General features: G+C 43.3%; 1 protein-coding gene across 4 annotated transcripts in view; it reads left to right on the top strand.

The window, feature by feature from the left end:
• Window positions 1-14,734, top strand: part of LOC308105540 (E3 ubiquitin-protein ligase SMURF2-like) — an 89,297-nt gene that overhangs the window by 64,008 nt on the left and 10,555 nt on the right. For 2 of the 4 annotated variants that reach the window (XM_080456343.1, XM_080456341.1), the window contains exons 9-11: window positions 1,096-1,180; window positions 3,572-3,730; window positions 5,430-5,483. In XM_080456343.1, the coding sequence (XP_080312469.1) occupies window positions 1,096-1,180; window positions 3,572-3,730; window positions 5,430-5,483 (298 nt within the window). Of the gene's footprint in view, window positions 1-1,095; window positions 1,181-3,571; window positions 3,731-5,426; window positions 5,484-14,734 lie in introns of all 4 variants that reach the window. The other 2 variants (XM_080456342.1, XM_080456340.1) reach the window with 1 other exon arrangement.

The raw sequence follows: 14,734 nt of genomic DNA, 5'->3' as shown, positions 1-14,734 counted from the left end.
AGGTTTTTTCCCCCTTTTTGTACAGAATGCAAGCAAGGCTTAGGCTTACTCTGTTTGTTTTTCACAGTCAGCCACAACGCAGCCTACAATGCCCACAGACTCCGTAAAAGAAGGCATTATTTTAAGCTTGGTGCTGGATACCAGTGACTTAGAATGCCACTGCTGCTGGACAGGCTCCCTACTTTCTGAAAAATGCCCCCACTGTGTCTGTCCACCACGGCTGGCAGAGCGTGGGCCAACTGAGTCACCCAGTAACTGCTATAGCGGGCATTTTCCCCTCGGCTGAACCCTCTGAACCACGGGCTGGGTGTGGCGAGGGACGCCTTGGACAGACTCAAGAGGGAGAGAGAGAGAGAGAGAGAGAGAGAAGAGGAAAAAAAGAGATGGAGAGAGGGATAGGAGGGTACAAAATGTGTTGAGTAGAGCCAGTAGGAAGTTGGGGTGTTCAAATGTCTTTATTAGGATATAGGGTGTAGGAGGTGATGGAATTAACACTCACACAAACACCACACACACACACACATACACACACACACGCGCGCACACGCGTACACACATCCCGTCAACATTCACACTCTCACCCCCTAACAGTAACTCATTTGTTTGAGATCCAACAAATGATTAAGAATCAGGTGAATTCCCATGTTTAGTTTTTCCTGAACGTGTCATTGTGTGTCTTCCTGTTTCCATCTATTTAAAGTGTGTTGTCTTTGTGTTTTTTTTGGTTTAGAGGATCCGAGGTATTCCCTGGCTTTGGTTTTTGTGTAAATAAAGCTCCTGGAACCCATTCAGTAACGTTACACAAGGAAATACAGTCAAAGACCTCAGTGATATTCTCCTCACATCCAGGTGTCCCATTCAAAAAATCGACTGGGGCCGTAACAAATAAAACATTTTTTTTTTTTCGGGGGGGGGGGGGGGGGGGGGGGGGGTCCTTAATCGACTGCCAGTCGACTATTGGCAATTAGTCGCCAAGCAGATTCGACTATACAAATCCTTAGTCGGGGACAGGCCTAGTAACATGTGGTCTCTTCTACCCGTTTCTCCCTCTCCCTCTCCCTCTCCCTCTCTCTCTCTCTCTCTTTCTCTCTCCAGAGCAAAGAACCACTCAGCAGGGTCAGGTCTACTTCCTCCATACACAGACTGGTGTCAGCACCTGGCATGACCCCCGAGTGCCCAGGTAACACCTTCCATTTTCACTGAAAGGCACACATATCCGTTTACATGTAGACATTCTCTGTCTAAGGTTAAGTCATTATATAAAAAGGACTACCAATAGTTGATATTTTAAACTAATATAGACCTTGACATTTATTCCGGATACCGTTGGGGACCCAACTGGATTTGACAGGGTTGCATTTGGCATAATTCATTGCTTGATTACTTGGTATTTGGGTTCAGAACAGTATCATTCGTGGAATTTCATTTTTTTTGCTGGACCAAATGGACGTACGGTCGGGATATAATTTCTAAGCGTCGGGTTGAGTTTTCTAGCTTCGATTTGAGCAGTGTCCTCACAACGTCCCAGTACTGTAACAGCACAGCTAATATTCTATCATCCAAGGTTAAACTCCTCTGGACAGTTGTTTCTGCTGAACATAGCACAGGCCACCGGTTCTGTATTCAATCACATCGTCTGAAAAACTCTCCATAGCTCCACTCGTTAATCCACGGGAGACGACAGGCAATGCTATTGCATTACACTTCTTTGGCGTCTTCTTGGCGTATAGCTGCTCTCTTCCTCCCCTGAAAGAGCCTCCACATGAGCTCCAACGCCCCACAGAACCCCCTTTGGGTTTGGTCCTTTCTTGGACCGTCAGTGGTGATACGACCCAGCATGCCGAGACGGGAAAACGTGATGTTTCCAAGTGATGTGTCCTCACATCACACACACATACACACACAAGGCAGCACACATGATGTACACATATGCAAGACACTCGCAAAGGGTCCAGGTCCATCGGGAGGTAGCAGAACAAGTAGTTTGTCAGATAGGCTGCGATTATGCTAAGCAACATTAAGCATCACGATTTCAATGTTTGCTTTTGTATTTTACATTACACACATTAACTCATTGAGTGCCATTGAATTGAGTGCCATTGACGCGTTTTACGGCAATGGCGCAACGTGCCAATGACGTGTTCTTTTTTTTTTTTTTTTTTTAAACGTTCAGAACCCAAGATTTCATCATTTGAAGATTTGCTGCTCCATTCACTTCTTGTTTAACTTATTACTGAAAAAGGCTGTATCTCGGGCTCCTGAGCACTTTTTTTTTACTATGTATTTTTCAATGTTATTATGTTATTTTCAAAAGGCAGACAATTAATGTCAACAAGGTCCAATGACCTCGTTGACATTTGTGAAACCACACAGTGCAACCCTGTGATTAGCACCCATCAGGGGATCGATTATACTGGAGATATATATTCTGTGATTACTTGAAAAAGGTATAAGAAAAATTAAAAATTGCTGGCACAGTTTTTATTTTATTTATTTCATTGGCACTGAATGAGTTAAAGGCCAACACGCTTATCTAGAGCAGCTTGCAATTACAATAAGACAAAATGTACGGTAAGCAATTGAGTATAGTTGACAAGACATTTTGATCAACCATGTTACAGAATTAAAGCACAAAAGAGAATTGAAATGAATTGTATAGAGCTGTGCAATGAAAACCTGTACATGAGCATAGAATAACTTTTGAGTTTCTCTGTTGGAGCAAGAAATTTCCTCAGCATTGTTGTTACTTTAATCACATAATGGTCATCCCATTGCCAGGAAACGTTTGAATAGTTTCAAGACCTCGATAGACTCACTATGTTGCCCGGAGAGTGCTGATCCATCTAAATCACCCAATAACTGCCTTGTGTATCACCATGCTAAGGTAGCTTTGACTGTGGTGATTAATTGTCAGTTATCAAGGCCCATTGTTCTTTCGAACCTCTTGTCAGCAGACCTGTCTCTTTAACCTAAACATGAGGTGATAATAGTTTGTGGCACTTAGACAACGGTCTATGTTGGACTAAATATTTAATTCTGATGGCAGTTCTCGGTGCTTGTAATAATGAAACCGTAATGGTAGTGCAGCAGCAGCACTTAAATGAGTAATGACCACATTATGTTGCATTTCATCAATAAATCGGGGGAAATTAGAGAGGATTTATGATGTTCCATTTCAAAGCCTCAAGGGTCCTCAAAGTCTTAATGAATTTGATGAAACTGGAGTAGCAGTGCATGTGCATCCATATTTATGAAGCCTTGTTGCTATTTTAGTATCGCTTTGTCAGGGATGGTTGTTGGCAGTAAAAACTGTGCAGTAATAACTGCAGTATTTAAGTAGGTATACTTGAATATATGATCCCTGATCCCTCAAGAATCTTTATATTAGTGACTATGTTTTAAACATGCATCCGGCCTGTGTTGGAAAATCCTCAGCCTTGTTAATCAAAGAGTAAAAAAAGTGAACATTTTGTTCTTGGGTCTTTTCCTGCGACCTGAGCTCTGTGAAGCCCCCACAGAGACCCTACGCAAATGATGCTTGAAAGAAATTCAATAATTCCCTTTTCCCCAGGGACCTGAGTAATGTGAACTGTGAGGAGCTGGGTCCTCTGCCACCAGGCTGGGAGATCAGGAACACCGCCACGGGACGGGTCTACTTTGTGGACCACAACAACCGAACCACGCAGTTCACTGACCCACGACTCTCCGCCAACCTCCACCTAGTTCTCAAGTAAGTACATTAGACTGAGTATGAGTTCCCCAGGGCAGGTTTGAGGCTGTAACAGTTGCTACTGTCCTGTCCTGTCCACGCTAGCCTTCTCCAGGGCATCCCAAAAGTAAATAGATGACTGCAGGCCCCAGGCACTACCACTCACACAAGCTTGTCTATTGACAGCCACATGAATCTCTTCACATTTCACCAGCTTCTTTAGGCCGTATATCAAAACAAGCCTCAAACCACAAACTAATTAGGCCTGCTATAATATACAGTTCCGGATATAAGGCTGAACTACATTCAATGTTGAACCAAGAGTTTGCCAGACTCATGGCTGAGAATAAGCATACAGTGCAGCAAGCTAGCAGAAACAGCAATGTCAGAGAAGCTTATTTAGGACATCCAGTTGTGGGATCAAATAACGTAACACTAGACACATTTTGAGAATTTATAAGATTTCCCTAAAAAGGTCTCTTGACTGCGAGTTACCTTTACCTACTGTATTGTACAATGTTACACAGTGAGGTGATGCTGGAAAGCAGGGAATGAAGGGAGTGGATTATTAGTATTTTCTTTCTGAGTACAAGCACGGCACTTTAGGTTCCTTGACTCCTTTCAATCCCACAGCGTTCCTCAGTGGCTGTGCTTATTTTTGCCAGCTTTATTTAGCATCGGTGAACACACAGGGAGATGCACACATATTTGGAAAATATGAAAAGACAAAGATTAACCCATTAAAACTGGGAATGCATCTGTGCAACCACTTTAACCATTATTTTATGCTTTGGCTATTAAAAAATAGTAGATATACAAACTCATAGCGCGGAACCGAGTGCCGCACTATGAGCTTGTAGAGCTGCTATTTTAGAAAAATCTTAAACATTTGTGCAAATCTTTGAATATTTTAAAGGGAACATTTTTAATTCAAATCTTCAGTTCTGCGTGTCCCTGGAACAAAATATTTTGAGATGGCGGTCCTTGACATGACCGGATTGAATGGGTTAACTGTAAGAAGGAGCATACATATAGTATTTAGTGTCATCGCCGGTCACGGTAAAGAGAAAAGGTGGTTTGAGATCTCTGCTGTATCATTTATTAAAGGCATGAATGACAGACAAACGTTGCGGCAGCGAAGGCTTTCAGAGCCCATATACTTGATTCAGTACGTGGTTGTAAAGATTGTGCTCTATACTGTGGCTATAAAAAGTGAATGCATCAGGTGGTTAAATGTGCATAGATGGTTTTGGACCATCTTTTTTCCACTATATAATGTTCATTACACTCGTGAATATGCCTGCTGTACGAGGGCCACATGTGGCCCTGTTGATCTCACCTATTCTGTTTTTCTCTTCCTTTTTTGTCCCTTGGTTCTCTCTCTCTTTCTATTTGTCCTCTATTTCATGTGTTTTTTTGTGTGTCCCTGCTAAACTTTTCCATTGCTCTCCGCTCTCTGGTTTTGTTCTTTTGTCTTTCTACTGTCCACTACTTGTGTTCCTCATTTCTTTTGTCCTGCCTGTACATCGTTTGTCCATCTCTGTCCCGCCTCTTTCGTCTCTCTCTCTCCCTCTCTCCATCCTTCCTTCCTCTATCTGTCTTTCTTTCCTCTCTCTTCCTGTCGTTTGCTTCTCTCTCTACTTCGTTTCTCTCCCTTTTTCCCTCCTCTTCATCTCCTTCTCTTTGACTCTCTCTCTCTCTCTCTCATTTTCTCTAGTAGCCCTAGTCCAAATGGTTCCCGCTTGGCCATGGACAGCCAGAACACTAACCTCAGGTAACCTACACACACACACACACACATACACACACACACACACACACACACACACACACACACACACACACACACTCCTTTTCTCTCTCTCTCACACACACGTACACACACACACACGTGCGCACACACACGCAACAGCACATCGGATTTGGGATATTTTAGCGGTTGTCAAACTTTGACACACTCGACCCAGCTGTCCGCACAAAGCCGTTTCAGCAACCAATCACTCAAGGCTTCACACAAGCACGCTGCTATGCTGCAGCGAGGAAATGCTGACTGTGTCCTGTCCCACCGGGCAATGTCCATCTGTGGGTGTGTACTGTACGTGCATATACATGCTTACCTTTCTTCACGGGTGACTTTCATGTGGATGGCGTTGAAGCTATACTGTATCTCTCTCTCTCTCGCTCTCATACATGCACATCATGTACACAGAGACCCTTGGAGTGGTGAGCTGTCAGTCCATCTCGTAGTGCGTTTGTATTTGCTCTCAGCAAGCTGTCTCGGTTGAAGTTTAACTTAATGGCCAGCTAAAGTGTGAGTTATACTTAATTTTGTGTGGATGTTGCGCACTGGAAATAGTCAAAATATTTTTAGTGCACGACACCTGCGCGCAACCAAGTATACTTTAACTCGGGCTTAAGCCAGCAGCTCGGCCTGGTGAAGCCTCGTCTCTTTACTTGACTGTAATACCTAACAGGTGTTAGCCAAGCGACTGTTAGCTGAGCATTGGTATAGACACCACACCATTAGCCATACAAAACACACGTCTGGTGTGGTTCTCAGAGACGACCCAACTGAAAGTCAGCTGTGAGTTAGCGGGGAGCACAGATTTGACAAATTATCTGTTAATGAATGGGTAACTGGAGGCAGCCACGAGTTGACATAAATATTATCACTACCCCGGCCCATACAAGTCCAAATAGCTGGGTAATTCAAGTAAAGAAACTTAAATTAAGCTGTTAGTGTATTTACATAAGTATTCAGCTGGATTCGTAATGTGAGGCTGGATAAGTGTTCGGTTCATTGCATTGTCTGGTGTATCTTTGCATTAAAGCAATTTTGGAAAGAGCGAAAACGGAGGCAGCAGCAGAGAGGGAGCGAGGGATTTAATTTCACGCTGAAAGAATGTGGAGATCTCCCCCTTCTTCTTTTCTAATACAGATTCTTGGTCAGAAACTCTTGCAATAACAGCGGCTGGCACGATACGCGTGTTTGGGAAATCAACATCTGGTCATCTGGTCAAATAGTATCCATATGTGTCAGAACAGCCTCTGCTTATGAGTTAAAGCTCTGCAATGTTATCCAGTCAATTAGCATCGTTTGGTGCTTGTCTGACTCCTTATTAGGAGAGCGCAGAAGGACTACAGCCTTCAAGTGGTAAAAAGTATCACGAATCAATTTCTAATTCTCATGTCTCATTTTAGTATGGTTTAATATAGAAACCAATTGTGGACTTTAACCCTTTAATGGAGCACTTCACCCATTTTCAACTGTATCTTCACATAATTGGTCCTCTAATGCTCATGATAAGCTGGCATAATTGCTGTCTACTCACTCTGTGAGTCAGTAGTGTCATTAGAAGGCTTGTTCTCTAGTCTAAACTATACGCCGCTTGGCTTGTCATCTCACATCCCAATGTTTCATACCTACAGTGTGCTTATTTTTTGGGGGGAGGTAGCATTTTCAGGTTCATAGTGCAGTGAAGAATGACTGAAAAGCAAGGGCAGAGAGAAGTGATGGGATCCCTGCAAAATCCTGAGTAGCAGTTTAACTCTGAGAGTATATGGGCGGCTGTGGCTCAGGAGGTAGTGCAGGTCGTCCAATGATCCGTGGGTCGGCGGTTCGAATCCCGGCTCCTCCTGTCCCCATGTCGAAGTGTCCTTGGGCAAGATACTGAACCCTAAATTGCCCCCAATGAGTCGGTCGGTGCTAGCTTGCCACCATTGGTGTGTGAATGTGGGAAAAGTGAGGACGCTGGGGTTGACTGTTCGCCGCTTCACCTCCCAATGTCCCCCCCCCCTGTATGAATGAATGAACCATTGTAAAAGCGCTTTGAGTAAGTTTGAGTACTTAGAAAAGCGCCATAAAAATGCAATTAATTATTATTATTATTATACAAATTTACCATTTTATGTCACGCAACACAGGTCTCACAGGCCGACCTGGCCTCAAACTGAAGACGTTGCAATTATATGGTTGGATGGTGCTCCAGCAGTGCAACTATGGAAGCACTCCAAAACCTAAGGTTATTGACCAAATTGGGCAAACGATCTTTACCGATGATGAATGCTTAGTCATTTTGGTAAAAAATCGGATGGAACCCACACATACACACACAAAAAAGTAGCTTTTTCAGTAAAAATCCACCTCAATCGGTAAGGCAAGTCAGATCGATGTGCAAATGTCACATATTGTTGGTTATGTCACTGATGAGATTATGTGACAGAACAACCTTTTAACAAGAATGTACAGTATGTGCGGGGCACTACTCTATGTATCTCTATCAATTACAGTCACCTTGGTGTCTCCGCAGGGCTTCAGAAACCCTAGCAGTGCTACGGTTCATCTTATCCTCTCCTCTCTGCTTCTCCTTCTTTCCCCCTCCTGTCTTCTGCACACATCCCCTCGTCTCTCCGCTCTGCTCCAAAAAACTGTTAAAGTTATCAGCCTCGCGGCTGGCTCCGTGTCAGGACATCTGTCTTTTATCAACCCCAGGATTTCAGACTATTTCACCCAACACCCACATAGGCCCACCACACACACACACACACACACACACACACACACACACACACACACACACACACACACACACACACACACACACACACACACACACACACACACACACACACACACACAGTAGTACACAGACATACATGGCCCACAACAGTTCAGATAAATGGTTTTCTCTATGCAGGGATCTTTTAAGGTTTGGAGAGAGAAGGGGGGAAACATGTTGTGTTGATACCAATTACCTCACTTTCAGTAACACTTTAGGGTCTTGAACGGTTGGGAGAGTGTTGTGTCTCGAGCAAATATGTATGTTTTCATTATGTCTAGACCAGCAATTCCTTTAATGGAGTACAGATTCATACATACATACATACATACATACATACATACATACATACATACATACATACATACATACATACATACATATTCTTGTGCAGAGTTTCTCTTAATTATTGTGGGAAGACGATGTAAAGGAAAGTATCCATACCTGATTGTAGTAATAAATCCAGAGTGTTAATTTAACCTTAAGTAAGAATTTGACCTTTTTACGGGTCAATTTTTACACTTTTTTTTACACAGTTAACGCTGAGTTAACGCTCCGTATTGTACTGTGGTGAAGTGAATGGAATGTGTAGATTTCATTGCATGCAGAAATGCATGTTGCGTATCTTATTTGTCCCTCTCCCTTGTTCTCAGACTAACCATGTCTCTGCAGGGAAAGAAATCCAAATGTAGGCATTGTGCTACAGAGGCAGAAAGACAGGAAAAAAAAGATGTAGCCTGGCGGGCAGCAAAAATAAAGCATTAATAGCGTAGGGTGGTAACGAGGAGTGGTTGCATTGAGGTAGGCAGAAAAGGGAGATGGGTAAACACTCAACGAGTCAAACAAAACGCAACAGCTGCAGGGGCCAGGGGGAGCCCTGACTCGCTTTCATTAAAGCAGGAGAGGAGCAAAAAGCTGTCAAAGTGTCAAAACATTCATGTTTTATACAAGTTGAGCTGTCAAACTTGAGTGTGTTTCTATTAGAAGAGAGCTGGTTGGATCCTGTGTCTTCAGAATGGTTGGTTGACAGTGTTTTGGGTTACATGTGAAGAGTACTGCCTGCCGTTTTGTCTCACACACAGGTCTCCTGCCTCCTCAGCACAGCAAAGTGCTTTTAAGTCAGTACGTATGTAAAGTGACTTTATGTCTATCTTGAAATGAATACATTTCACTTTCATATCATTTGAGGGCATTGAAATATCACAACAGTGACACATTTTTACTCTCATAAATTATACAGGATTTATTTCAAAAAAGTTTTAAGCTTATTGGATGATATTTGGATTACGACTCAGGACATATAATTCCTGTCTGCACAACTGTAGTAAATATTATTGAAACACTCAGTCATTAAAGAAAATACCCACCTCTATCTTCTCCCCACATTATGAAACTGCAAATTTCAAGACAGAAATTCAGAAAGGATTGAAATGTCCCTCACCCTTTGACCCTGTACCCGAAAGAGGGGACTGACCCCAACACCCCCCACCCCCCTTAGCGTAACTAGGGTTCATATCCTCCCTCTTACACTAACTATAACCCTTATGCACCCACACACTTACTGTACACACACACACACACACACACACACACACACACATGCTCTCCAGCTGGTCTTAATGTTGCTGAGCATATAAGCTGCTTTAAGGCAGCCACTCATGCGTTTTCATCCAACTTTTATCAATATTGACAGCTTCTTGGCTTTCCAATACTTTAAAAAAACACCTTGAGCTATGGTCTATGCATGAAATGTGATTTGCAAATAGTTTATCTATTATGTAAAGACAACAACTCCATCTATTTAACTGCCTCCGTTTCATTAGAGGAGGAAGCAGAGAGTGACTAGACTAGATTGGATCACTGCAGCATTTAAAGAACGCATTGTGTGCCCGAGTCGATTCCGCTTCGGTTCAAGCGTGGCTGAGCCGGTCGACCTCAGGCGAGGGAGAGCTCTTGGGTCGTCAGACAGTCAGACAGAACCACATGACTGTGGTCTGCCACACTGTCTCTCACATACACTATACACTCTGCTTCCTCACTCACATACACTAGTCCCAATGGCACACAATGCCTACACAAAATAATTCCAGAAGAGGGGTCCGTGGACAAATACATATTAATTTGTGTGGTCCTTGACATGAATATATTTGAGAAACACTAAACAACATTAGGAAGCAAGCCCAAACAAGCAACTACACTTTAGAAAGAAGCCCAAAAAACAACCAACATTAACAAGCGACTTTACAGGAAAAACAAGCCCAAAGTCACTTATAATAGCGGACATGGCAACACTGCCTGACACATACCGTATGTCTGACACACTGTCTCTCACATACAGTACACTCTGCTTGCTCGCACACACACCCCCAACATTTACCATATGTCTTCAGCGTTACAACAGTGTTTGCTCAAGTGTATTTTTAACTTGTCATGCATCAGCAGGTATTTTCCCAACCAAGCTATATATCTTCATGACATTTCCATCAATATTTGCACTGATGTTCTAAGGAAAAGGGTTTATATATACAGTACTTGGCAGATTATGGGTGTACGGTATATTTAACTTCTGGAATAAATGCGAACACAGATTATTAGGTTGTCCTTTACAGTGTGTGTGTGTGTATTTAGAGTGTTTGATTTTCAATTTCAATGCCGTGTCTCAGGTTTCGGTTTACTTACCCCGCCACAGAAATGCAGTGTTGAGAAAGGTATATGTTAACAGTGCTCTTTACCTAAATATTGTATGTATTTGTGGTGTTATAATATCAGTGATTAATGTCCTGTCTGTGTGAAGCAGTGAAAGGGAAAGGGCAAGAGCCAGGCCAGCCAGGTGAAACACTTTAATCCAGCTAAAAAGTGAACCTACAATGTTGCTTTTGTAGGTTTTATTCAAAGGGTAAATTTTGCTCAGCAATTCAACACATTGTATATTCCGCAATTTTACAAGGCAGGTCAGAAACGGCCTCCCTCTTAAAAGTCTGGTATGGTATATTTAACACTGACACTGCCAGCCGTTTTAATTCAAACATTCAGGTGATAAACCTTAAAATTCCCTGTTTCTGTACTTTGAGAATTCCGTTCATAAATTAATCTCTTCTCCAGGGATTATTTTTGGCCAGATAGAGTAGCATAACTTTGACAAAGAAATAAGTGTGACAGAATTACCATCGTTTTGGATTAAGCAAGTTTCAAGTGTCTGCACGCTTATTTTAACCACTTAGACCCTCTATTCTTAGTTTTTTTTTATCTACATCAAATCTCTTTGCCAAAAATAACCGATCTACAAGCTCAAAGCGCATCGCGCTGCGAGCTTGTAGATCTGCTGTTTTTGACTAATGTTCCCCTTAGAATAGGGATGCTGGGGTTCAAGTCTTTGAATGGAATCCAATGGCTTCTTCGAAAATTCAACAAACTACGGCGTGCTTTGGGAAAGTAAAGTTGGCAGTAATGTCAAGTATAATACTAGGAAAAGGTCAGGTAGGTTATTGTGAGCCAGCAATGTTTGAAATTCATTCATCAGGATGGAATATGAAAAATCTGACGGATCCGTCTTGATCACTTGACTATAGAGATAATGTGTACCGATTTGCGTGAAGTTTGGACACAATTTGTAGGAGTAATATAAAAATAAATAGTTTTGCAAAAATCTGTCTCCTGGTGGCGCTATAATAGGGCAATGTTAAAAGGGTGGCATTTGTTCCTCAACGTAGTGCGAATGTGCGCGCAAAGTTTCACCGCAATCGGACGCTGCTTTTATGATTTGCGGCATTTTGTTCAAAACGGGCCACTCCTGCATACTTTAGATGTCAATCTTAGCCAATCAGGATGAAATATAAAAAATGTAACGAATCCGACTTGATCACATGACTATAGAGATCATGTGTACAGATTTGCGTGAAATTTGGATACACGCATACAAAGTTTTACACAGATAGGTGCAGTTATAGGTAAAAACGTGAATCGGCCTGTTATAGCGCCACCATGAGGCTGATTATGATCATATCTCATAGTGTGGAAATCATAAAATGACACAGATGCTTTCCCGGATTGAATGGGTTAAAGAGCTTCCAGTTATCAAAGGTAAAACTTTTTTTTTTTTGTGGATGCTGCAGTGATGGTGTGTTTTTAATCAAATACCTTTATGCCATGACAGCCCCAAACCTGCTCATCTCTGCAGGGTGCCCTGCAGTGGGTCATGTTGGAGCATCAACACCCAACACTAGCTCTCACACTGTTTCTAGCACATGCTTCACACGCTAAAATAACTTCGCAAACACGCGACACATTCTGTTGAATCTGCAGCAGCAGAGTAGTTTGGCCGACCTCTCGGTCATCTCCCCCCTCCCGCTGTTCGGGTGAAGTGTAAAGAACCCCGGAGCTGCATGGCTTCTACTTCCAGCGGCCCCTTCCTCATAAAGGGGTCTTTGATTGTCTGGGCCGGGCCGGCTGAGGTGCCAGAGCAGGGTCGGGAAGAGAGTTCCAGTATGGCTATAGCAGCCTCTTTGGCACCACTCACTGCCGCCTACCGGTACCAGCGCCCTTGAGGTCATTATGAACACACACACACACACACACACACACACACACACACACACACACACACACACACACACACACACACACACACACACACACACACACTCTATCGTGACTGTGCAGGTTCAGGTGCAGGGAGCGCATTCTGGCACACATTCGTGCTGCTTTCACTTCTTAACTTCTCTCACCCTCTCTTTTTTTTCATCTCTCTTTCCCTCTACCTTGGAATAACAATAATAAAATCCTCTGGCTCCTAGATTGAATGTGAAAGTTTGTCTTTCTCCCCGATCGTCATATTTCACCCAAGCTGTCACGGCAAAAGGAACCCTTTTTGCTCGCCTGCCAGGGCAGGTTTTCGGCTGTGCTGCGCTTGTATTTTCTATATTTACGGTCAAATATGCAGAGCTCGGTTCCCGTTTGGAAACCAGAGACGGCAAAGTATGTCGACATGTATTTTTAATTACACTGTGCCCTCGGAAGGGGGGGGGAAAAAGCGCTCAAATTATGCTTTATTATATGGTTCTCGGGCACCCCGGCCAAGAGCAACTCATTCCATTTTGTTTTAAGGCCGCCCCCCTCTCCTTCCTAAAGTGGTTTTCGGGACGGCCCGACTGCAGTCTTACCCTTTTTTTGACATGCGAATGGGGCCTCAGTGCCTGCCAATAAAATAAATAGCAGCTGACTTGATTATACAGGGATAGACGGGCGAAACACTGCACCCGTTTAGTTTGGAAATCCAAATAGAACAGGCCTTTTTTAACCCCGGCGAACCAGAGAGACCCAAGTGTGGAAACGGGTGTCTGTCTGAATGAGTGGGCGGCGATGTTCTGCTACCTTAGAAGGCCTCTCCTTCCTTTATATCCAGACTTAACCTCTGCGTGCGCCACCTTTTGTTTAGCCAACGCTAGGCCATGCACGCTCCGCTCGCGGAGGTGGACAGTAGCGTCTTTTACAGAGGGGGCCATGCTGGCTCAGCGTCTGCTGCTGGGAAAACGAGGTCCGCTGTCCCGTCTGAATGGCGGGGGAGATGGATTATGTTTTCACGAGGCCCACCCAGGCGTGCCACCACCGACACCACAGTGAGGCCTGCTGCGGCCAGAGCTGGAGCACTGACCAGAGATCAGCTTCCCCTTTTCCCAACATTATTCTTTAGGGCTGTCTCTTGAGTTATGAAATGGTATGCGGCGGATGGTGCCAGCATAGTTGAGAGAGTTCAAAGAGACAACGGGCCATAAAGGGATGGTTTGATCTGAAAAAGAACAATGTTAAAAATGCCAACTATACAGTTTATACACTTACACATTAGATTAAAATGTAATCTAAAATATATGTTTGAGCATCTTACAGCGTCTAAACTAAGCTCATCTAAACAATCCAAAGCATAAGGCAAAGTCCTGCTCACCTCCAGATCCTAATAATCTTTATTTATACAGTATAGCATCTTTCCAAAACAAACCGGGTTTAAAAAGCTTTACAAAATAAAAGAATGATGTGCTACTGTAAATTACAACAAGACAAAGGCAGTAACAGATCATAGAAGTTTATGAGGTCTGAAATGTGGATAGAAACCAGACATAGCTGAGCCTGTAGTTAACCTAGGCATTAAATTAACTCATCACATCGCATTGTCAGACATGCTCTTTGAAGTGTGTATTCACCAGCCCTTCCTGTAGCATGAGGGCATGATGCCACAGCCTCTGGTAGCTCCAGCCACAGTTGGCAGAGGCACCTAAAGGGAACACTCCTTGATCAGCCAGCTTCCAGAGGCCTTAGGTGGGGCTCCGAGATGTCCCAGAGTGCCTCTTACCGGCCTGGCGAAGGAAGAGCAAGAACCGTACTGATAAATGGCAGAAGAACAAATGCAGTCTAAGAAATGATGACAGAGAGAAATGAAGATGGAGGACAGGGCAGAAAGAACAAACCCTCTTTC

This window comes from Gymnoscopelus braueri (genome assembly GCF_963280865.1).
Source record: "Gymnoscopelus braueri genome assembly, chromosome: 2".
Classification (NCBI taxonomy): Eukaryota; Metazoa; Chordata; class Actinopteri; order Myctophiformes; family Myctophidae; genus Gymnoscopelus; species Gymnoscopelus braueri.
This window is presented reverse-complemented; position numbering and strand designations above follow the sequence as displayed.